Source organism: Podospora bellae-mahoneyi, chromosome 5 (assembly GCF_035222275.1).
Source record: "Podospora bellae-mahoneyi strain CBS 112042 chromosome 5, whole genome shotgun sequence".
In the NCBI taxonomy this organism is placed as follows: domain Eukaryota; kingdom Fungi; phylum Ascomycota; class Sordariomycetes; order Sordariales; family Podosporaceae; genus Podospora; species Podospora bellae-mahoneyi.
In genome coordinates this window covers 1,299,858-1,322,332 of record NC_085884.1, presented here as the reverse complement: position 1 = coordinate 1,322,332, position 22,475 = coordinate 1,299,858, and the positions used below count along the sequence as shown (strand labels likewise).

The 22,475-nt window shown below is 51.6% G+C and overlaps 6 protein-coding genes across 6 annotated transcripts; 2 read left to right on the top strand and 4 right to left on the bottom strand.

Moving 5' to 3' along the window:
• Positions 1-372: 372 nt before the first annotated feature.
• Positions 373-891, top strand: QC761_503510 (uncharacterized protein; the record flags this gene model as incomplete). Its single annotated transcript, XM_062879578.1, has 1 exon — positions 373-891. One exon carries the CDS (start codon positions 373-375, stop codon positions 889-891), a length of 519 nt encoding a protein of 172 aa, XP_062730717.1.
• A 5,508-nt stretch (positions 892-6,399) lies between these two features.
• On the bottom strand, positions 6,400-6,741 carry QC761_0077240 (uncharacterized protein; the record flags this gene model as incomplete). Its single annotated transcript, XM_062872798.1, has 1 exon — positions 6,400-6,741. One exon carries the CDS (start codon positions 6,739-6,741, stop codon positions 6,400-6,402), a length of 342 nt encoding a protein of 113 aa, XP_062730716.1.
• Positions 6,742-6,841: 100 nt separating this feature from the next.
• AVO2 (Target of rapamycin complex 2 subunit avo2) lies at positions 6,842-9,234 on the top strand. The gene is made up of 3 exons (XM_062879577.1): positions 6,842-7,288; positions 7,347-8,069; positions 8,174-9,234. The coding sequence occupies exons 2-3, from the start codon at positions 8,019-8,021 to the stop codon at positions 9,026-9,028; spliced, it is 906 nt and encodes a 301-aa protein (XP_062730715.1). The 5' UTR covers positions 6,842-7,288; positions 7,347-8,018; the 3' UTR covers positions 9,029-9,234.
• Positions 9,235-12,452: 3,218 nt separating this feature from the next.
• On the bottom strand, positions 12,453-13,160 carry QC761_503460 (uncharacterized protein; the record flags this gene model as incomplete). Its single annotated transcript, XM_062879576.1, has 2 exons — positions 12,453-12,859; positions 12,932-13,160. 2 exons carry the CDS (start codon positions 13,158-13,160, stop codon positions 12,453-12,455), a joined length of 636 nt encoding a protein of 211 aa, XP_062730714.1.
• A 2,232-nt stretch (positions 13,161-15,392) lies between these two features.
• QC761_503450 (uncharacterized protein) lies at positions 15,393-16,594 on the bottom strand (the record flags this gene model as incomplete). Its single annotated transcript, XM_062879575.1, has 3 exons — positions 16,108-16,594; positions 15,967-16,020; positions 15,393-15,913 (listed from the first exon to the last, which is right to left on the bottom strand). Exons 2-3 carry the CDS (start codon positions 16,007-16,009, stop codon positions 15,393-15,395), a joined length of 564 nt encoding a protein of 187 aa, XP_062730713.1. The 5' UTR covers positions 16,010-16,020; positions 16,108-16,594.
• A 4,611-nt stretch (positions 16,595-21,205) lies between these two features.
• Positions 21,206-22,257, bottom strand: QC761_503440 (uncharacterized protein; the record flags this gene model as incomplete). The annotated part of the gene is made up of 2 exons (XM_062879574.1): positions 21,206-21,683; positions 21,875-22,257. The coding sequence occupies 2 exons, from the start codon at positions 22,255-22,257 to the stop codon at positions 21,206-21,208; spliced, it is 861 nt and encodes a 286-aa protein (XP_062730712.1).
• Positions 22,258-22,475: the final 218 nt, after the last annotated feature.

Genomic DNA, 22,475 nt, shown 5'->3' with positions numbered 1-22,475 from the left:
AGCCAAGACTAGCTCTCCCGTGTATTATGAAATAAGCACGCAAACATGATCGCCTGGTCTGGTTTGCCTCGGTACTCAGCTGAGGGGATGATGAGTACCTACATCGTTCTGGTCAAGAATGGCTAGCCGTCAATTACTGGCCATTCATCCATCCCCGACCATGACTTGTCGCGAAGCTGGACCTGAAGCTCAGCCGGGCTCGGCATACTGCCCCATTGGTGTAAGCCCCAAAGCTGACAAGAAAACACCCCGCACCAAACGATTTCACCGTCAAGACTCCTCACAACAAACGCTCTACCGCCCCTTCCCCCCCCCCCTTACCACCTCCATTCCAACCAACTTTCGCTTACCGTCACCGTTCCCACCGCACCAATGGCAAAGAAAACCTACATCTTAGCCCCCAACTTCACCACCTCCCCCTCCTCCCTCCGCCTCGGCGACATCCTCCCTGACCCCCTCAGCCCGGACTTGATACCCCTAAACCGAAAATCGCGACTCCCCATCAACCCCGAAGACCTGCTACCCCCAACAACAATAACTTCCTTCTCCTCCACGCGGAAAGACCTCCTCACCGGCCGCTTCGGCCTCTGGACCACCCTCCTCGCCGGCCTCAACCTTCTGATGGGCGCCCACCTCGGTTTATTCCTCGAGCGCGGCTCCAACGACGTAATACAAGTCCCCGAGCTCGAAACAGGAGAGTTTGTCGCGACGGAGGAGTATATACAGCGGGTGTCGGAGCAGGATGATGTAAAGGGGTATTTGACGGAGAGAAAATACCGCGTGCCGGTGTATATCGTTACTGGTGTCAAGATTGCCAGGGGGGCGTCGGTGTCGTTGGAGAGAACAACCACTCAATCAATTCAAGGGAAATGTGATGCCGATTCTGGATGAATTCTCTGCCAAATTCTGAGGTGAATTTCCTTATGGTATCTCTACATCTACCCCCTCGATCTTCCAACACTTTAGGCTTGGCCGCTAAGCGCCAATAGAAAATAAACATTGAAACTTAGAAATAAAACCCGGCGGCGATCCCAGTTTACGCATTATCACGATAATCTATTTCCAGCTCTGCAAAAACAATCTATCTAGGTACCATGTCGCTGTTGTCTATCGACTGCAAGTTTTGACCGATCGCTCTCATCATCTTCGTGGTCGTTACATCCGCATCTTGCCAAGCTGGGTGAGAGAGCGGTGATCTGATCATTCCTTTGCATTGCGTCAGGCAGCCTGGCCTGCGGCACAGCAGAAGCTATATCACCCACACCGGGCATTGGAGAAATATAAGATTGTAGCCCTAAACGTCCGCCAAAAAAAACAGCACCGCTACCACCGCCTCCGCGATCACCACCCGGACTCCCAACCCCAGCCCCAAATCGCCAGAGCGAGCCAAAAAAACGCCAGCCAGCCCAAAACGTCTTGCCGAAAAAGCGCCCACCTCGTCCAGCGCCGCCGGCGGTCTGCCCCCACCGTATCCTTCCCCCCCAATATCATTCTTTGCTCTTGCCTAAGCTTCAGTCAGCACAGTGCTATTATAAGTAGTAAGCCAAATTTGGATAAATCACGGTACAAGGTCGATTGGGGGTTTGGGACACCGATGGAGATCACCGCACGCGCAGCGCGCGAGGACGAGGTGGGCGCTCTCAGGCGCGGCAGCAAGGTCGGCGATGGTGGCCTTGTTGTTGTTGTTGTTATATTCCGTAGCGGGAGCCTGTGAATCCAAACAGTCGTACATTTCTGGCGTGCCGATCTTGGGCCCTGATGTCAATCTTGATCGGCCTCCAAAGCTTAGTTGGGCCAAAACTCCCACAGGCCACATATCAACCGCAAAATGGAAAAAACTAATATTATCGCAACTTCCATAGTAAATAGCCTATTTAAAAGATCGCCAATGTTCCTACACTGGAAAGTGGAATACCAAGTGCAAACGCCCGAGTTCGATTCCCAAGTTCACCAAAACAACTGTCTTTCACTTACACCTCCCACTAGCTCTCACATGTAAAGAGCCAGTGGGAGGGCCCCCCTTTTAATCTTTCTCACAGGCCTACCGGCCAATCACAAGCCAGTATTTTACTGGCCTTACTGTGGGCCGGTTGCCACATGTGTTGAAAGAGTCGTACATTTCTGGGGTGTCAATCTTGGGCCCTGATGCCAATCCTCAGATGCGTAGGCTCCCGCTTTGGTTGGCGGGCGCGGGGGAGTTCTGGGATGCCATTTTTATTTCGAAAAAAAATCGATATTCTTTTTTTTTTTCAACAACAGAAATTGTTCGAGAGGCTGAGCGATTGATGGGAGAGTTGGTGGAGTTTCCAGAGACCAGAATTCAAGATTTAATGTGAGGCTGGAGTAAGAAAAGGTGAAGATTGAGCCTTGAAACTTGAAATATTTACAATATCCAACCATGCATCAACTTCCCTCTTGCCGCCGCTGCCATGCCGGACAGCAGGATGCCGTGATGTGACATGAGTTGGGAAATTCCAACCGGTCACTCACCTTGAACTGAGATATTCCAAGCAGACAAGTGCAATATGCGCATATGCCAGCTGAAGCGGAAGGGGTAATCCCCCTGATTCTTTTGTGGCAGTATCATGACAACTGGTGTCTTTTCTTAACCCCCGTCAAGGGCGTTGCAATTACTTCCATTTATGAGCGGCTGGTTGATCATATCGGCCCATCGCGGTCCCGTCACTCAGCTCTCAATGGAAGCAGTGACCCTGCCGTTCATGACATGGTCATTGCATGCAGGCTTGCAGCTAGAAGTGCAGCTTCCCGCCCGGACACCGGATACCCACTCGAGGGAAGTCCTGGAGCTGAGTGCAGGTTGAGCAAGCGGTTGTAGGTCCGTAGCTGCCTGCTCGTGCAAGTGGACTGACGCTCACGAAGGTTCGGTTAAGCAGATCAACAGGGCTGTGATTAATAACTCCATGAAATCACAATAGGGGTAGGGTTTAACGAGCATTCAACGAGGTGGTTTTAAATAGGAGAGTTTAAAAAGCGTCATCGTAAGTGTCGCATCTAATCATCAATGTTACTAGGTACTCAAAATTGGAATTTAATCTTTAAATACCATGAGAGAGTGATATTGGATGCAGACAGCAAGCCACACCTGCCTTACACAATGCCGAATGGTTCTAATAGACGCACAAATGGAATTTAATAATGCACATAGAGCAAGTACCTATAAAAATGCATTATCTGCGTTAAAAAGAGAAAGTTACCCCAGTTAAAATGGGCTTGATCAAGTGGGTTAAGGTTGAGCAAATATCGGCGTATCTGTGGTGGGGTTTGAGTGTGTCCCAGAACTGCATTTGCGCCACGGGAAAAAATGGCAGTGCCGAAGTAAAGTTTGCTGTTCATCTGAATAAACGCTGATTATAATTATCCATTTAACTGTCATTCTTCTTTTCTTCCCACCTTCTCTGTCCTCTCTCATCCTTTGACACTCCAATAATTCAGCCGTCCCTGAGTTAACATGCTGGAAAAAAGCATAAATGACCTCTTCGAGGACCACCTCGATAGCACGAATCCTCCTCCGCCCTATGTACATGATAACGGACCCGTCGTGGATGATTCTGAGAAGCCAAAATCTTCATCATTGCAATCGTCGCACCCCACAGAGACAAAATCGGAAGACACGACATCCCAGAAGGGCGGCATTGGTATCTGGAGGCGGGCCCTATCCCGAATCAGCCCAAGTAATTCTCATGCAACAGGAAATACCAAGTGGTGGGGCAAACGACTTCAAGAAAAGCTCACCGCAGCGTATCACGGCCCCCCTACATCGCGTCGACATAACGACATATCGTGCATGTCTACCAAACTTCCACGACCCTTTCCACCTGCTACACGTATCCACCGCTACTCGATCGATGTCCTCTGCTGCCCCCCACCGCAGCCGTTCGCATCTGAGACTGCCCGTTGGCAGCAAGCCCGCCTATATGTCTCGGCAAACGAGCTCTCCCAACTCCAGAAACCAATCCCCTGGCGAGCCAATATCGAGGACCGCTGCTGTCTTGACAATGTCCAACTTATCAATTACGCTTACCCTGTCCCGTTCCTCGTAGATAGGCCTTCTGGGAAAGTCAAGGCGTATGACAGCATACCTACAGGGACCGGTCTGTCAGTTGGAGGGCCCATTTATGAGCGTACTATCCAACTAATCCGAGAACACGGGAGGAGACCAGGGTGGCCAAAATGGGGGTTCTCGTTCACGATGACAAGTCGAGACGGCGCCTGGCTCTGCAGTTTGTCCCGAACTGATGTCGCCAGACTTATTGACCTCGATTCGGTGATCCGGTGAGCGCTTATCCTGTGTTTCATCCAAGCACCTGCGCAACGGTATCAGCTGCTAATAGGTGCGATGCTGAGCCAGAATCGTTGGTTGGATTCATCCAGACCCAAAACTTCTCGGAACCTCCGTTTTGTTCTATAGAAAGACTATTAGCAAACCGTGGCTCGAGGTTGTCAATCTTGAAGAAACAGATCATATACCCAGCTCGTTCATGGGCGAAGTGCATGACAGGGAGATGCGTCAATTGGTGGATGATAACATTCATGGTTTCATTCAAGATAGTTAGTGCCTGAGGGTGGCCGTTGCACAATAGACCGGTATCCAATCAGAACACCAAAGATGCACATTTCACCATGAAACAAAGTGAAACTGAATCCCAGTACGGGGGAGAGATAACTCTATTATAATGATAATAAGAATATCGCCCCGTACCTAAGATATTGATGTTCGTGATAAGAATAGAGCTCCCTATTCAAGCCTCACAAGATAATAACAATAAGAATAGCATTCTCAGATCCAAAATAAGGATAATAAGAATATTCATCCCAAAAAAAACCTCCCCAACTAAGAGCAAACCCTATAACCCCCAAACGCCCAAGCCCAACGCCAGCACCCAAAGCTAGCCTAGATAGTATGTTAGATAGTTCAGCCGTCGCTCATACATCGAAGCCATCCTTATCTTATGTTGTTATTGATGTTCTGAATGGGAGTCGCTGCATCCTGATGAACCCAGGGTGTATGATCAGCTGAAGTATGTAGCGTATCTTTTTCATTACATGTTTCTTCAAGAAGCTCGGCTCTTGTTCTTCAACAACCTGCATCCATCCCGAAGAGTCCTCAAACTGGTCTCCTGGCTCGCCTCGTATCCAGCAAAACAAATTCCCGTCACAGCCAACCCACCGATAACCCCGACTTCTGCATTTCCCGCTGATATTTCAGCTACCAGAAACATGATATTTTTCTTCACCTGAAGCCAGTTGTCAAACACTGCTTCGACATAGTATGGGCGCGATTTCTCATCTCACACGCGCTCATTCTCACGAGCCGTGGCATTATAGAACTCATAATTCGAATTTGACACTCACATCGGGAAACCCAATCAGAGGCCCGATGACAGCGACCCTCGTACATGAAGTTTGACCGACACAGCGCAAGCACAACCTCCCCAATGGGCTCATCAATGTGCGAAGATGATAAGACCCGAGCCCACTCATCAGCGAAGGAGGTGGACGAAGCATGGTAGTAAAGCCTAAATCTATCCACTTGCCCACCCATCTCTTCCTTTCCTGCTATAAGGTGCTCCGCGGTCCTTTCCTCAACCTCGCCGTACTGCCTAGTGCTTCATCCAGAATGTTGCACTCTTCTTCTGAGGATGAATGGCAAACTGCATTCTCGCACCTAGCTACATGGGTAAGCGGGGGACCGAGGCAGGAAACCGGCAAATGCGGTAAGGTATCGGGTAGGGTTGGGTTCGCTCTGTGTGTATATGTGTATCACATTTCCTGACCGAAAGCCAGCGCTACATAGCAACAGCAAACTCGTAGAAAGCTATTTAGGGTTAGGTACAGGTTATACCGTACTAATCCTTAAGGAGTAATTTCCCCAGCCCATTCAGGCCTTTCAATCCTTTACATCATCGCAATAAAGCAGGAGGTAATCAAGGCCCCCTATATGCTAAGTACCCAGCTCCGATCCCAAACCCCAACTTAGTTCGTCCGCAAAATGGCAAGTTACTTGGTAGTACATAGTACCCCAAAGGCAGGTATTCGTTGCCGAAAGGCATGTATGTATGCGAGCCCTGGCGAAAGACCTAGAGCGAAAGGGTTGGGGTCGCACGCTGTTATGAATGGCCGGAAGTCGATGGTGGAAATGAGTGATTGAAGGTTGTGCAGCAATTCAAGATCGGCGTACTTGGTTAGAGTGATGTGAAGGCATGGCTGATTGAGTGTTGGAAATTCCAGTCGCACGTCTCGTTAATCGCGTGGTTCCGGGAAAGACATCTTGGGATTGGCGACGGAGACAATGTCCAGTTGTTGATTGACAAAAGCCACGGCGGTATATTGGGAAGGCAGAAAGCCTCCAGTCAGGATTGGGGTTGGCTTTGAGGAACTTCAGGTATAGCGGTGGTAGTGCTTGAGCGTCTCCTGGCGCGCCTCATAGTTGATGGAGAGTGTGATCGGAGGTGTTGTTTGCTTGCCGTACGAGAGGACGACCGTTCTGGGATCCCACACTGCTCGATGAATTTTCAATCGAAGCTCAGTCGGGGGCTTGTAAGACTGCGCTGGCGAGGATGACATATTTTCGAATGATATGGCGAATGGAAAACTGTTAGTTTGCGATAACATGAGAGAGGACACCTCGCAAGTGTGATTGGAAAAGGGAAAAGAAGTGCTCAAATATATGGCCTCGAAAGAAGAGTTTGAAGTGTGGATGCGGATCGAAGTCAAAGCCATGTGACCGCGAGGTGGGTTGTGAACGGCAGCCACATGTTCATGTTCAGCCACCAGAGCCACGCTTCGCAGATGTTCGAACGGAAAGTAATGTGCAGGTGCGGTGAAATACTCCAACGCGTTACTGTGATATCATCCTTGCCTCCCTTGATCCTTTGATCCTGTCACTCGCTATAATTCTTCACTGATCATGGACTCCCAACCCACCATCGCCAGCACTCTAAGCAGCGCTAATCCCCCCATGGCTCTGGAAGACCCAATTCCACTAGCAGACTTTGGACAACCCTACCAACACAGCCCCGGTAACTCCATCGTGGAGATTCAGCCCCGTAAACGCCCCAAAGTCAAGTTCGACAAAGTCAAACCAATCGTCCAGTCATACATCCCCGGCACCGAGAAATAGGACAGGCTGGTGGACGGGATAGAGTTTGTCACACTTGCATCTGGGTATGCTCTCGTGGCTGCTACCTTGAAAGTGTTTGGAGACCGTTCACAGGTTGGAAACCATCTGGACGACCCGGTTGGGTTGCTGATTTGGGGATTACTCTTAGTGAGGCGGCTCGTATTTCAATGAAACACGGTGTGGTTCTTCACTAACAGTTGGTTAGGGTTTCGCAACGATTGTCTTCCTGGGCTTTCATGAGCTGGTCAACATCGATGCGGCAGTCGGCAGAGACGGCAAGCCCGGGGCTCGGCGGGCCAGGATGACCGGGAAGCAGTTGAGATTCATACTGGCTGTTCGGTGTGTGCTGCTCCTCGTTGCGGCCTTCATGGTTCAAGTCCGTGGACCGTTCTGGTGGACGCCGAGCATGGAAAGAGCAGAGAGGGATGGTCGAGCCTTGATCGATGAGGGCCTGTCTGTTACGAGTCGCAAGTGGTTCAGGCTGGCATATGCGATTGTGTGGTTCATGATGATTGGGTGGTTGTCGTTGGTGGTGGACGGAATGCACCGACTCGGGTTAACTACCCGGTTCCCTCGCTGGTAGAAGTAGTCTGGACTATATCGATGCCCAAGTATAGGCTCATGGTATACCTATAGAAATAGTTTATTCCGCCCTCGTCGCACATGATACCACCTACCTACCACTTGATGTCGTTGCTGTTGTCTCCTGTTGTGGTAGGGCTGAACTTGCAGGGATCATGCGCAGGCTAATGCGGGGTACCTGCGCCACCCCGCATTTCGGACTTGACGGCGCGGAAGCCCAAGCGCTGTGTTCCAGGCTTGGGCCACGATCTGCGACGTCACTCCATCCCCACCAACCATCGCACTGACTCTCTCCATGTTCATCAAGTCACCACAGCTGCCCACGCCCAAAGCGCGAGCTGACCATGTACGTGCCCTTTCCTGTCCTCGGCTCTCATGTTAACACTTTCTTGCCCCTCCCCACCCACCATTTTGAACTCTAGTCACCACTAACAGCTCCTCAACTCCAGGATCGACCCCTCCATCCGCCTCCGCCGAGCAATCCGCTCCAATGACCACCTCCTCGTCGCCCGCATTCTCAAATCCCACCCTCATCTCCTCCACAACCCCGACCCAGACGAACGCTTCGGCCTGTCCAACTCCAACCTCCACCTCGCCGCCTCATTGGGCCATCTACAAATATGCCGATTGCTGATATCCCTCGGCCACGAACGAACCAGAACAGCCGATAACAACCCCACCGATGACGACGATAACATCACACCATCACTGAATGACAACCATCAGACACCACTCATGCTCGCTTCTGCCGCCGGCCACACAGAAGTAGTCCACTGCCTATGCGAATTCCACCCAGCGGGTATCGTCAGGCAGGATATACGAGGACGGGACGCAATCATGGAAGCTTCACTACATGGGCACGACACAGTTGTTCAGTTGCTGCTAACGTACGCGCCTGGTGGAGCGGAGAGTGCCTTGAGAAACGCTGATTTGGATGGGAATACCGCGTTGCATTTTGCGAGTAGTAATGGGAATTTGTTGGTATTGAGGACGTTACTGGCGGCGGGGGCGGATCCGAGAAGGACCAATGTTTGGTTGTGGACGGCCGAGGCGTACAGTGCTACTGTGCAGGCGGAGGTGTATCTGAAGGGGTTGGTGGTGGAGGTGGAGAGGAGGAGGGGGTTGAGGGCACAGGAGACGACACCACAACAAGAAAGTCCCAAGAGGATTAGGGAGGGGGTTGGGGTTATGGATGCCAGCCCGAAGAAGGAGGTGGTGGTGGGCAAGGGGAGCCCGAGAAAGGGGTTTAGCTTAGGTTTTATGGGCGGTGGGGTTAGGTTGGTGAGGGATGGGGTTGGGGATTGAGAGGGTTACATGGGGTGTGCTGATGCTGTGCTTTAACAGTTGAACATGGCGTGAGAGATAAGAGTGCGTCAGACACTTTTTGCTACCTTTGTAAGATTCTGGGCGGTATATATCTGTTCGAATACATGCAGGGTACAAGGCTACGCTGATACGATCTCTTGATGAGCAAGGGAATAGGAATAATCTGTTCTGGTATGATTGTCTGACTGGAAGTCTGATCTCTGGCTGTAACACAGACTTGGTGTCCCTTAAACTTAGAGTCTTGTACTGAAAATCATGCACGGCAAGACCTTCCCGGTCCCTTGCCCAACTCCCGTCTTGGCCTTCAAAAGCTTCGCTTATACGCCTGAGCTAACAACAGCCATTCTACATTCATTTAGCGATCTTCATGATCACCAAGCTAAAAGTATTTCAGGGAGGAACAAAGCACATTGAGACGCCGCATCTAGTTGCCTCCTGCACAGTAAACAAAATTGTTTCCGCCAATAGCTTTGAAGAGACCACTGGAAACGCTGCACTGGAGAAACGGTGATATTCCTCCTTTTCATCTAATCTCATGATGCCAGGCCAGTTGTCCGAAGCCGCTGCCAATCACCTCAAAATGTCACGGGTCTCAATCATTGTTGGGCAAGTACTATTTCAACCAGTGCTCGTTTCTGGTTAAGTTCTTCTGAAAGGAACGCTGTCTTCAAGTCCTCAGTGTCTACGATGGATAGCAACACCAACTCTGGGACCCCTAGTGGTCTCATCCACGTCCACGTTCATGCCCTTCTACCTGTCTACGTGGCGGCCATCGAAGCAGCAGGCGGCGATCCCTCCTACTTTCCCTCGCCTACTTGGTCCCCCGAAGCGGCCATCAACTCTCTTGATCTCTCTGGCGCTTCCCTCGGCATTCTCTCCGTCTCTGCCCCGGGTGTTTCATTGCCGGTACCGGCCCAACTGCCCGCGACCTTTCCAATGCTCTCAACACCCAGCTTGCCACGTATGCCACATCGTCCGAGAACTCTTCCCGTCTGGCCTTCTTCGGGGTACTTCCCGACTGGCAGGATGTAGACGGCATGCTCGATGAAATCGACTTTGTTTATTGCCAGCAAAGGCTCTGCAAGGGCGTCAAGGTGATCAAATCCTACGGCTCGTACCTCCCGTCAAATCCTCTGTTCAAGCCCATCTGGGAAAAGCTCAACCACTACCACGCCTTGATCTTCGTGCATCCGACAACGCTCGACATCACCCCTTGGTTTATTGCGAGCGGTCTACCCCAGCCGGTAATTCGACTATCCCATTGCTACAACTCGCGCGGCGGTTGACATCATCTTTGGTGGTATCATGCGTGATTACACCGACGTCGACATCATCTTCTCACACGCGGGAGGAAACACTCCCTTACCTGGCCAATCGTATCGAGTGCTTGTTGCTCAACCCGGCCTTGGCGGGGATGGTGAACATCACGCGCGAGGACGTCAAAGCTGGGTTTGCAAAGTTCTACTTTGACACCGCGCTTAGTAGCTCCACTGCCCAGCTGGAGAGCCTCCTTAATTTCACATGCTCTGATCAGGTCCTCATTGGGACAGATTTCCCCTATGCTGGAAAGGAAGCTATTGCAGCTGTATTGGGCCAATACCACGATTTTGTTGGGAAAAACCCCAGGGGAGGAGCAATTCAGCGGGCGGTGTTGAGGGAGAGTGCTGCTCGGTTGTTGAAGAGGTATGGCCATCGTTGATTAGGGGTTGGATACTCAGGCTGGGGGGGTGCACGCCGGTGTTCGTCCAAACTACGCGTCGTCCCCAATCTTCTGATTTATTTCACTGGCCCGTGATGGAGTTGAGTCACTTTGTGAGGTTTCGACCACCTTCTACAGTTATTTGATGGAGTCACCATACCATGGTATGCTCTGTGCTAAGGGTGCTAGCTGCCGGAGCATGCTCTTTAACACGGACTATGGTGTTTTCTGTGGAATTTCTTAGCTGGGACGAATTCTTGGAGTAGCTGGGTAAAGAAGGTGGCCTGTCAAGAGGCATTATCTGTCAGGATGAAGTTATAAATGGGCTAGCTACGACCCGCTTAATGAAATCTTATGGGCAACGATGAAAATTAATGGAAAGTGACTAAGAGGTGAACATAGTAAAAACGAGTCAAGACCGTTTTGAAATGACATTGAAACCTACTAAGAATACTTCCAAGATTGGGCTTATATAGGTAGGTATGCCCAACTGAACTTGCGTTTCAACCTTCACACTTACCCCTTTTCACCTTTTACTGGTGCTGGGTATCAACAATGCCACAAGAAATCTCAGACGTTTTTTTTTCCGCGGGTAAAATACACAGGGCGAACAAAGCTTACGAGCTCCCATCTCGTGGGTGACGAACGTGCTGAATGTGGTTAAGAGACTTGATTATTAGAATATCTATGCCATGCGGTGAGATGATGCCCCTGACCTGGGGGCAATGCCCCTACCTGATTTTCAGCTGAGCATGATAGCAACAACCTAGAGTGCACGACGACAACTACTGACATGGGCTTAGAAATAGGCAGTGAAAGCAATATGCAGGTTCATGAGATAGCTTTGATGCCCTTTTTTCTCCCTGTTCTCCTCCCCATTTTGTTCCTTTCTGCTCATCATCGTCATCATCAACTACTATTAGCTCAGGGGCCAAGTGTGACTGGTGGGACTGGAGTGAAGCGTGATAGGTTTCAGCTAAAGAATGTGCCACGATGTGGCTTTGCCCCGTGATCCTTTCAACGTGTGACATTTCAGGAGTCCGCTGCCATTTAAAACATCTCTTCATCTTCCTCCTCCTCTTCTTCCCCTTTCCATCAGCGAATATATTTCAACGACTCCATTGCCCACCCTTCCAAACCCAGTATCATAAGTCTAGGACCAACGCCTCATTCCGCACTGCGAAAAAAAAACGCCATCTCGAAGCAGTGATCTGGCTCGATTCCATATCTGGTCGACGAAACGATTTCCGCGTGGGCATATCCGAGAGCAGGAGATTTTGCGCAATAGTGCGCATAACGGCCGGCTGAGCTTTGATCTCGGCAATGTTTAGATTCTGAAGATCTTGGATGGTGTGGTTGAGGAGGCGGTCAATAGTCTCGGAACATCAGCTTTCTTCCATGAGCAGTGTATTCGGCAGCCCACCTTGGCATACGCTGTGAAGCTGGCCCCTCCCGGATGCAGTTTCACTAGAACAACGACTGGTATCTTGCGAAGAATTCTGACTCTATGTTAACTTTGACTTTCTAGTAAGGTAGGTAATTGCAGGTTGGCCTTACCTCGCCACTACCTCGCCACCCAAGTAGCGTTAAGCATAATCGGCGTATGCTTTTTCATCTCATTCATCATGTCCCCCCTGTGAGGTTTCAGATGGGTGCTGGGCGCAAGCAAATAGCTAAGAAAATGTACCTCAAATATTATACTCATCAATCAGGTGCGAACTCGCTGTGTTCCAACAAACTCGGGTTCTCACCCCCGAAGAGAATCTCCCCAACAACATCCGTGACATAAGCAAAATAAGCAAGCTCCAGTTGCAAAGGTGTGCTATTGCCAATCCACTCTCCTATGCGAGCAACAATAAATTGTGCCTTCTGAACAATCAGGTCTTCTTTGAACTCAACTGCACGACGAGAAAAGAATGGTTCGAGGGGCTTCTGTCGTAAGCGGTGTAGCTCATGAGACTCTATAAACATGTGAGAGCCGTCAAAGCCGAGTGCCGTTCTTTGTTGCAAACTGACCTCAGTACGGCGAACAGAACCGTGGACATGACTGTTTTGGTAGAACCCCGGGTCTCTGATGGAGAGTTCCCAAGGACTAAATTGCACGATTGGTCCTACAGATTGCGTGGATAGCCCATGTCAGCAAATCCATCAGCAACCTAGCATGCAGGTAGGGAATGCCATACCATATCTTGTATGCAGTTCTGCAAGCTTGAAAGAAAGCTTTCCGTAGGTCATAACCTCGTAATATGTCTGGTACCACCCTGTTGCAGCGGCCAGCTTTGGACCAGGAAAGCCAGCAAGTAGATGAAACCAAATGCGGTAGATAGTCAGTGCAAGACCGTAGAAAGCTAGTCCTGCAGAGGTGACAACAACAAGGGATGACCCGTTAAGATGGCTCTGGTCTAAAAGCATCCTGTTCACGATCACCCTGAATGGTGAAGGCTCCGTAATGCGATCAGTTGAGGACAAAAACCCATTAAAGCAGAGCAGTACCCGACATCCCTATCCCACTTAGAGACAGGCCGAGCTGTTAAGAGTGCTGAGAAACAGACGATCCCATTGTTCCCATCATTCTACATAAGCCATTGGTCATGCATGTGACTCGGGACTAAAATCCTGATTCATAATGCGCTCTTGTACCTATTCTACAAAAGAGGATTATCATGCTGGTTTTACAGAAACCTGTAAGGGTTACCAATGTGGTTACATCTGTCACACAGCGGCCGTTTTCCCTGGCACAACAACCTGATATCTGACGCCTCTTGTCTGGGGTAATCTCATCCAAGATCTGTACGAGGCAAAAGCTCTGATGTGTTTCGGATGCTGCACCTGGGCTTCTTGCCATAACCTAAAGCATATTCTTATCTGGGTAGGTACTTTGCAGCCACTCGACCACAAGATGGGGGCTGTCTCTGACAGGTAGAGGCTTAGCCCAGTGTACATAAGGACGACGGTTGTGAATAGCGAACAAGACCAAAGGTTTTTTCATATTCCTACCTAGATCGCTACTTCAAACTTTACTCTAGCATCCTATCTCTCACTCAATGGAATTCCAATACTCATACGTTCTCGATCCATCCGAGTATGACACTCAAGGCCTGTGTGATGGCATCAAGGTTCGAATCCACCACCATCACAAGACCACCGACCTAGCCATCATTGGCGCAAATAAAGACTGGAAAGAGAATCTCGCCCTGGTTGTATCATGTAGCTGCCTACCCTGTTATCCTCTTTGCTCAGACACAAATCATTTACTGACATGGTACGGCAGACCGAGGTGGCCTCCACCCCAAGTTCAATGCCGTGCCCCTTTCAATGCCGGAATGCCTCCCGGACCGACTGGCTATCGTCACCTATGCTAACGAGTTTAGATTTCTCAATGACGATGTCTTTGAGAACGCGGAAGAGACAGAAGGGCAAGAAACACTGACTGAGGTCCTCTCCGGCTTCGCCTTGCAGAACGAACACTCCACCAATAACGATGACGCGGTACCCAAATTGTCCATCAATAACATCAAGAAGAATCAGACATGGATGGTCTCGGAGATGCTTAGAATCGATCCTGACCGGGGGCTAGTAGCTCTTAAACTCTGGCAGGAGTTTCTTCAGGGTCGCGGTGGTGGGGACTGCTCGAGAGCACAGCATTCCAGGTTGGCTGACTACATCGAGTATCGAAACGAAGAGGTTGGAAAGACGTGGGTATGTCCTATAGGGCCTATCCTTTGTTGGGTGCTAACATATGGCTGCTTCTGCAGTGGCATGCTCTACTTTTGCCGTGCCATCAGCATCCCAGATGAGGAAAAGGCGGTCTGTTCGGACCTATGCCGGCCCGGGTAGATTGCCTTTGCTCTCGTGAACGATCTTTATTCTTGGGAGAAGGAGGAACAAGACGCCATGAAGAGCGGCAAGACCCATATTACAAATGCCATCTTGGTCACCATGAAGAAAAAGGGGGTTGACCTGGCAAAGGCCGACAAGATTTGCTGCACTACCATCAAAGACCACGTCGACAAGTTCCTGGCCGTGGTGAAGGAGGCAAAAGAAGCTCAAAAGTACTCGGTAGATCTTCTCCGCTTCTTGGACGGTCTGGTGTATTCGATTGGGGGCAGTCTTGTTTGGAGCTTGACCTGCCCCCAGATATCACCGCGATTCGAACTACAATGAGCAGCAACTGCAATGGTTGACTCATGGCATACCGGACTACCTTCGGTAGCCTGAGTACTCAATGAAGTCAGCATCATTACATGCAAGTACCATCTCCAAAGCTGATGGCGTCCATACCACACGCAAGATGGATTTAGCATAGCCAGGATGGTGTTTCCTACCTATGCTTCAGAGATACTGACCAGACAAATATACCTAAGATTCGTTATCACCGCAACCGAAAAATGAAACTTAACGATGCATCACCTCCGGGGAGAAACACTGCATTAATAGCTACACCCACCAAGCCCCTTCACCCGGGCGTGCCCCTTGCCATCTCTGAGCCGCTGACTCCTTTTTTACCTTGTTTTGCCTTTCACCACCTGTCATACCCATACCCCATAGCCAATACTTCATAAAGCTACCCCACAACAAACCCTCTTAACCCCCCACCCCAGCCAGCATCTAACCGCCGCATCAACCCCCCATCCCCATCCGGCATTAAACCCTCTGAACCCAAATGTAAGTCCTCCTTACCTTCCCCTCCCTGCCCCTCCTGCACCACCCCATCTCCCTCACACTCCGCCTCATCAACCTCCCATCCACCCCCGTCACACTCTCCTGATGCTCCCACTTCCCATTCCCCTGCTGATAAACAACATACAACCCCCCATTCCCGCTGCTCACCCCTAATCCAGCCAGCAACTCCCCCATGGTAATATTCCCCGGCACCTTAACAGTCCAATAGTCCAACCGAGTATACCCCTTCGTCAACTTCCAGGGCGCAACCGCACTCTGCAGCACAATAACATCGGCGTGCTCGGCAGGAAAGAAGTAGTTGAACCCAGGCTCAGCACCAGCACCACCGGTGGAGTTGATGAGGTTCGCGGCAGGGAAGCCAGGGTGAGTGAGAGGAGGCGGCTGGGGGAGGCGTCCGGAGCCGTGGAGGCCGGAAATATACACGTAGGGGTTGTTGTTCGCGTCGAGGCCGGTTGTGGCGCCGGGGTGCTGAATCTGCGGAACTGGAAAAGGGGTTAGTGGTGATGATGGGAGGAAAAAGTGGAAGGAGACTTACACATCATGCCGGGGACGTTCGGACCGTACTTGATATGGACCATTGTCGTAGTTGCTGTGGTGTTGGGATTTGTTAGTGGGTCTTTGTATACTACCCCTGAAGGCTTGGCGTTCTGCCAAAGGGGTGATGGGTGGGACTTACAAAGAAAGGAAAGAGGCCCCGAAGACTTGGGTGAAGAGGGTTTTAAGAGATATGACAGCCGTGGTCTATGGGCGACTTGTTAATGTGAAGCCGATGGTGATGGTCTGTTGCGGGCGGTTGTGATTGAGTGTGGTGTTGCGCCCGATGGCAAAGATCAATAACTTTGCCGCGCAACGAAATGAGGCTGGCAACAAGAAGCGTCTGGGTGGTGATGATGTGCGATGGTGGTGTAAGCTGAAGGTACCTGCGGTATCAGAGAAGGACGAGTGTGTGATGGAGGAAAAGAATGAGGGCAAGTGGTGAAAGTGCCCTGTTCTTCTACCTGTGATGGAGCAGTTACACGGTGTCCGGTTCCAACAAGGGCAAAAAAGATTACCAAACGTGACCCAACACAATTTTTTTTATCATAAGAGATTGAGGGAATTACTTTGGACGAAAACACATCATTGATCAGATGTAGAGGAAACGTTGAATATCGCGGAGTTTATTGGGACGATGACGTGTTCCCCTCGGCGCACGGGAGCAGCATAAGTGAAGAGCAACCATTCACTGCTCCCTGCCTGGAGCAAAGGTCGAATGATCTGGGCCTTCCGAACCACCAGAGAGTCTTAAGTGGGCCCAGGCTGTGTTGAAGAAGGGACGATTTTGTCACATCTTGCTCATCAAGGTCCCGGAGCTGATGTCTCCTTACCATGCCATCATCAAGAGCTACTCATTCACTGACTTTCAGAACATGCAGGCAAAAGGTTACCTATTTAACCACTGAACCGTACCACCTCAAGAATATCAGCCCAGACAATGCACATAACCTGCAGTTATCCACCCAAGCGCTCTTCCAACCTCCAAAACTCACGATACCAGATATCCTGTTGAGATACAACAACCACCCAGCCCCCTCCAACACTGGTGGGTATTGAAAGCTCGTTTAAAGCCAAGCTCCTTCAATCACTGGATTTCTCAGGTACTTTATGACGCGCCTCCACCTCATTACTTCACCACTAACCAACCACCAGGACCTTCAAGTCTTCAACCCATCAACCACCACTGACACTGATAAGATACCGCCCTTTGACACAATACTCAAAGTGGACCCCTCAACAAACGCAGCCGCTGCCTTGAGCTCCGCTGAGCTCCTCTTGGTCACGGGCGTCCGTCTGAAGTTCAAAACAGCCAGACCAATCACTCCATGTGTGACACCACAGGCCATCGTGTGTCCGATTTACTTGGCCAGGACAAAGAAAGTAGGTGAATGGCACCGCTTCCCCACCATGGACGTGTCAGTTGACGTTGTTCTTGAGGTTCCCATTGACTTCGAGTTGGCCAAGGAAGCCGGTCTTTGTAGATATCTAAATTGCCAGGCACCCGCTGGCAGCGAAGCACGTCTCCCTGCTATCTACACCTCGAAAGGTCATCAACACCCCACCTTTCCCCTAAAAACAGTAGGAATACGCCTAAACGCAGCCCCATTACACGTATCCCACACCCCCTCAAATACCTGAGCCTTGGCCTGGATATCATACACCTTGTCATTCGCCTTGACATAAAACAAGAGCCGCTCCCCGGTCCAGCTGTCCTCCCGGTTCCCATTCCCACAGTCATAGTTCTTCTTCCCTGAACACCCATCCGTGCTCCCCACAAACGTGTGGCAGTATGTTTCCATCTTGCACACCGTCTTGCCGTTAATACTCAGCTCGGTCTTGTACAAAATGCCCTGGAAGTTGGCCGTGGTCATGGTGTATACTATGTACACCTTGGTGCACGGGTCAGGAATGTTTGGTCTGGGCGTGACGCACTTCGCACATCGTGATTCAACGTCACAAATAAGATAGGTGTTTTGGCGGGCTCGCAGCAAGACATTGCTCACGGGCGAAACAAGCGATTCCGAGTTGTCGGCCACGGGAATGTTCGAAACCATTGAACGAGGCCACTGAGGCGACTTGATGACGGCTCCCTTGTTGACTCGCTGTCTCATACCCTCAGATGGAGAGATAATCCTCGGAACCTCTGTCGCAATCGGGAGGACAGCGGTCTCCTCTGGCAGTCCCCGTGGTTGGAGGGAAGAACATGTAGCGGTAACATGCCTTTGAGCACACACATCGCCGCTTTTGGGACAATCCGCATTGTCGATGAAGCGATAGGTCGGAGTCGCGGTCGGGGTCACGGCACGAACCGTGGTGGTCATGCATGCCTCCTTATCGCCACTCCCGACGCACTGGGCCGACGTCGTGGAGAACTACGGGCTGGTGCAATGCAACGATGTCGGTCCAGGGAGGGGAGGAAGATTCCCTGGGCTACAGATGGAGCCTTCCGGGCATGACGCGGCCACATATACAGTGGCGAGGCCGCATATTTGGCCCTGGCGGTCGCCACTACAGAATCTGGTGGTGGTGGATGAGATGCAATTTGTAGGCAACGGAGCGCCGCCGCCGGCGGGTGCGGATGTGATGGTTGCTAACCTTGTAGGTTCCGTGAAGTGGGAAGGCTGGCCAGGCTTCGGCTGGATAATGCATTGCCCATAAAGGCTCTGAACGTTCCAAACGGGGTTCACAGGCCAGCCGCGGGTCCAACATGACCCTCCATCCTAGAAACCTCTAGCTGCTGACGGAATCGAATATTAGTGCTCAGGGGTTCTGTAGGAATGAAGATGACATCCATCATGTTCGTCTCGCAGTCCCGCCCAAACAGCTTGAGCCTGGTTTCAGACCCAGCAGTGTCGTCATCTTCTTTCAGCTCGGACGGTATGTCTTCGAGCACAGCCCGCTCATCCAGCGATCTGGGGGTGGGTTGCAGTGTTGCGGAGGCGGTTTCGGATACACTGAAGGTGGCGTCCGTGAGGGAACAGCCAAGAATAGGGAACTCGTTCGACATGGTGCGTGTTATGATGGTTCAAACGGTGCCTTGAGTCGTTGTTGTACCATACGAGGTTGTCAAGACGGTGAGTGTTGCTATTACTGGTTTGCAGGTGTTTGGAGCCGTGTGATAGGAAGCATCCCGCCACCGCCCCCGCGCCTAATCTTGGGCCACGGCGGAAGAGAGCACGGAGGTGTGCGGCAGCCAAACGCCCAGCTAGGTGGCCGCTTGATGAAGCGGGAGGGAAGCGGGCCCGGGCCAAAATCTTCGCCCTGGGGAAGCTCAATGTCCTGCTAGAAGATCTTGATGTCAAGTCAAGTTCGGGCCAGTCGATGCAAAGATTGAAGAACCACGCGTCACACTTGATACGAGTCTTGCCAGGGGGTGGAGGGATATCGGTTTCGATCACGGGTTCGATAATTTCTGTCGCATCAGGCGGAAACCCGGGATAGTCGATAGTTGGGGTCGGGAGGTCATCGTCCTCATCTTCCACGTAAAGGTCTTCAAGACCAACTACGGGTGTTGGTACTGGCGGATTCTCGGGCCCAACAAAGCTTGTTGTGCTGGAAACCATTACAGAGGTCGTGGTTGGATCACCGCCGTAACCGCCATCAGAAGCGCCACTACCCAGAGGCGGGGGCAGAACAGTTCTCGAGGTTGTCTGTCCGTCCTGGCCAGTCACTACCAGCATGATGGACGGCGGCTGGAAGTTCGGTCGTATAGTGACCACTGCACCGGGCTGCTGTCCGCTTGTGACGTAGTGATTGAAGAAGTTAACAGCCGTGACAGTCGTGGTGCTCGTTGTGCTCACGGAGACCAGGGTCGTGGTGGTGGTGCCGACCTCCAACGTGGCCGTGTAGGGCTGCATGGTGATGACTTTGGGTTCAGATAAACTGCTAGGAGGGAAGACCATGATGCAGGGAGCTTGGCATTGTGCAGCCGGAGTCTCAAACACCTCTTGACCAATGTGTACAACATCGCCGTACTTCTCGTCCTCAGAATCACCGGACCAAGCCAGTTGAAAGTCGATGCTCCAGGCCATGGTGCCGCCAAAGCATCTCGAGTCGGCCCATGCTTTCTTGGCGGCGAATGTTTCATCATCGTCGTAACCAATCCACTGATCATCCCAGGTGATCTGCTTCATCATGGCATCAGGGAGGTACTGCGGTGTGAGACCCTTCCTATCAATCAACTGCTGGATCTCGTGGAGTGACATGACACCCTCAAAATTGGTGCATGGTGCCGGATTGCTGCCCCCGGAGAACAGACACAGCAGCTGGTTGCAAGTTGGGTATGCCAGGGTGTTGCCGCGGCCGTACAGCGCCAGACCAAAGTTGAGCTTGGCTGGGTTCAGCCCGTCAAACCAGAGCGGCTTTGTGTTCTCGAAAATCTCGCGAATGTCGGCTTGGCCACGGACCTTGCTACCCAAAGCCTTGACGTCGTCATCCCACGAACCATGCAAATCGTACGACATGAAGCCAAAGAAGTCGACGTAGGGCTCCGTGGCCTTGGCATCGAACCAACGCAGATACCAGTAGTCGGGCGCCAAGATCAGGCTGATGCCGTACTTGCTGCCGTATGCTGCCCGCATTTCCTTCATCAACAGAACGAGCTTGCGCTTGTCAGCTAGTTTATTTCCGCCTCGGTCAGGGCCACCGGGATACTCCCAGTCAATGTCGACACCAGTGAAGCCGTACTCGTCCATGTAGTCCTTCGCCGACGAGATGAAGGCAGCACGACGGCCGTAGTCGGCAACCATCCTGCTCCAGGTGAAGTGAGTGGGCGTGCCCTTGTCACTGAAGTCAAAGCCGCCAATGGCAATCCATGTCTTCAGTCCGGGCTTGGCGAGGCTGGTGAACTCGCGCATAATGGCTGGATCATCGGGATGAGCATGGGCGATCTTGTAGGTGACCGGGTCTATGGAGGCAAATGAGTAGAACAAGTGAGTGTATCCGGTGATGTTCAGCTGTCTGGGAGACACCTTGTTGCAGAGGAGGTTGCGAACGTTCCAAGACTGATAGTATCCGATGTGACGGCCACCTGTACTGCCACCGCCGTAGGGGCACGATGGGGGGGCTGTAATGTAGCAGGAACCGTATCAGGCCTGACAGGGCAGCGTGCCTCGCAAGGGGTCGGCATTGTGGCAATAAGACTCGGTCGACTAGGTAGACAGTCAGCAGTCGCTCAGAAAAGCACACAAGTAAGTATATACTCACACCGCACCAGCCGCTGGCCGAGCAATACAATTTCATTCCGCAAGGCATCTCAGCAAACTCGCTGGGCTCGCCGCACATGGCCCCCGCGTTGCAATTGGAACGACGGCCCTCCCCGCAGAAATCAGGGCCAAAGCCGCAGACATTGTCGGGGCCGCAGCAGTGTTGTCAATGCAGGGGCCGTCATGGCAGTACAACGGCCCGTCTCGCCGCTTTGACAAGCCTTCAGAACGTCTTGACAGGTCGGGAGATGACCCTTCGACAGGTTCCTCGCAAAGAAGAGGCTCGTGAGGGGTGAGCTTGAGGGGGTTGGTGTGGGCAAGGCCACGACGAGCGTCGGGAATGGCGGCAGTGTCACGGCGCTCAATCGAGATGGCAGCAGCATCCCGAGGCAGATTTTGGGTGTTGGGTGCGATGACGACATTGATGTTTGTTGTAGAAGAATGAAGAAGCGGCGACACGCACAGAAGGAGCGGGAGCACAGCAGCGGCCCAAAGGCCTGTGCCGGTCCAACTAATACCTGCCAGTGTCATCCTCACAGGGCAGGCACTTCAGGCTAGATGCTCGACAGGACCTTCTTCCAGTATGAGGAATACCAGTGCTGTGCTGGGACTATACACATGTTTATCAACTTCTTCTTGCTCTCGTTACCAGGAGTCTGGAGTCAAGAGTACGGGAAATTCGCAACATTAGCAAGGACCTACCTAGCTGGGATCGGAGTTCTCTTGCATGTGGCAAACATGAAGATATTCTCAGGTGATTTTCCGTCACTCGCGACTACTTGTTCAACTCGCTGACCTTCCGTCAGCAATCGGGCTCCTAGCGGAGTATCCGGGCCGCGTCGCCCCGAAAACTCCAATCCCGATCCCGGCAAGTACAGTCGCTCTAGAAAGAAAGGGGCTACTGCCCAGCCCGATGTCACCCGGAGCACGTCTGGAACACGCGCTGATCCAAAGACCGGACTTGACGGACTTGTGCCAGAGGTCTGATATGGGCACGCCAAGGCCATGCTGCCGTCAAAACTATCAATCCGGGGACCAAAGTGGGAGCATCGGACATTTGCCGCCCATTCCCATGTGAGTGCCATGTTGGAGCTCTATTGTTGCTCGAGGGTGAGAGAGAGGTTGTCAACCATATCATGATCAACTCTCCCACTAGACGCTGTAAGGTGAGGCGTAACGCAGTGGACCATGGTGACTCGCCCCTTCTAACCTTTTATCTTGACCAATTAATCACACGACAGACAAAAGCCCGACATTGAGCGGACCCTATCTGATGCGCGTTTCATGGGCCACCCTTTTGGTG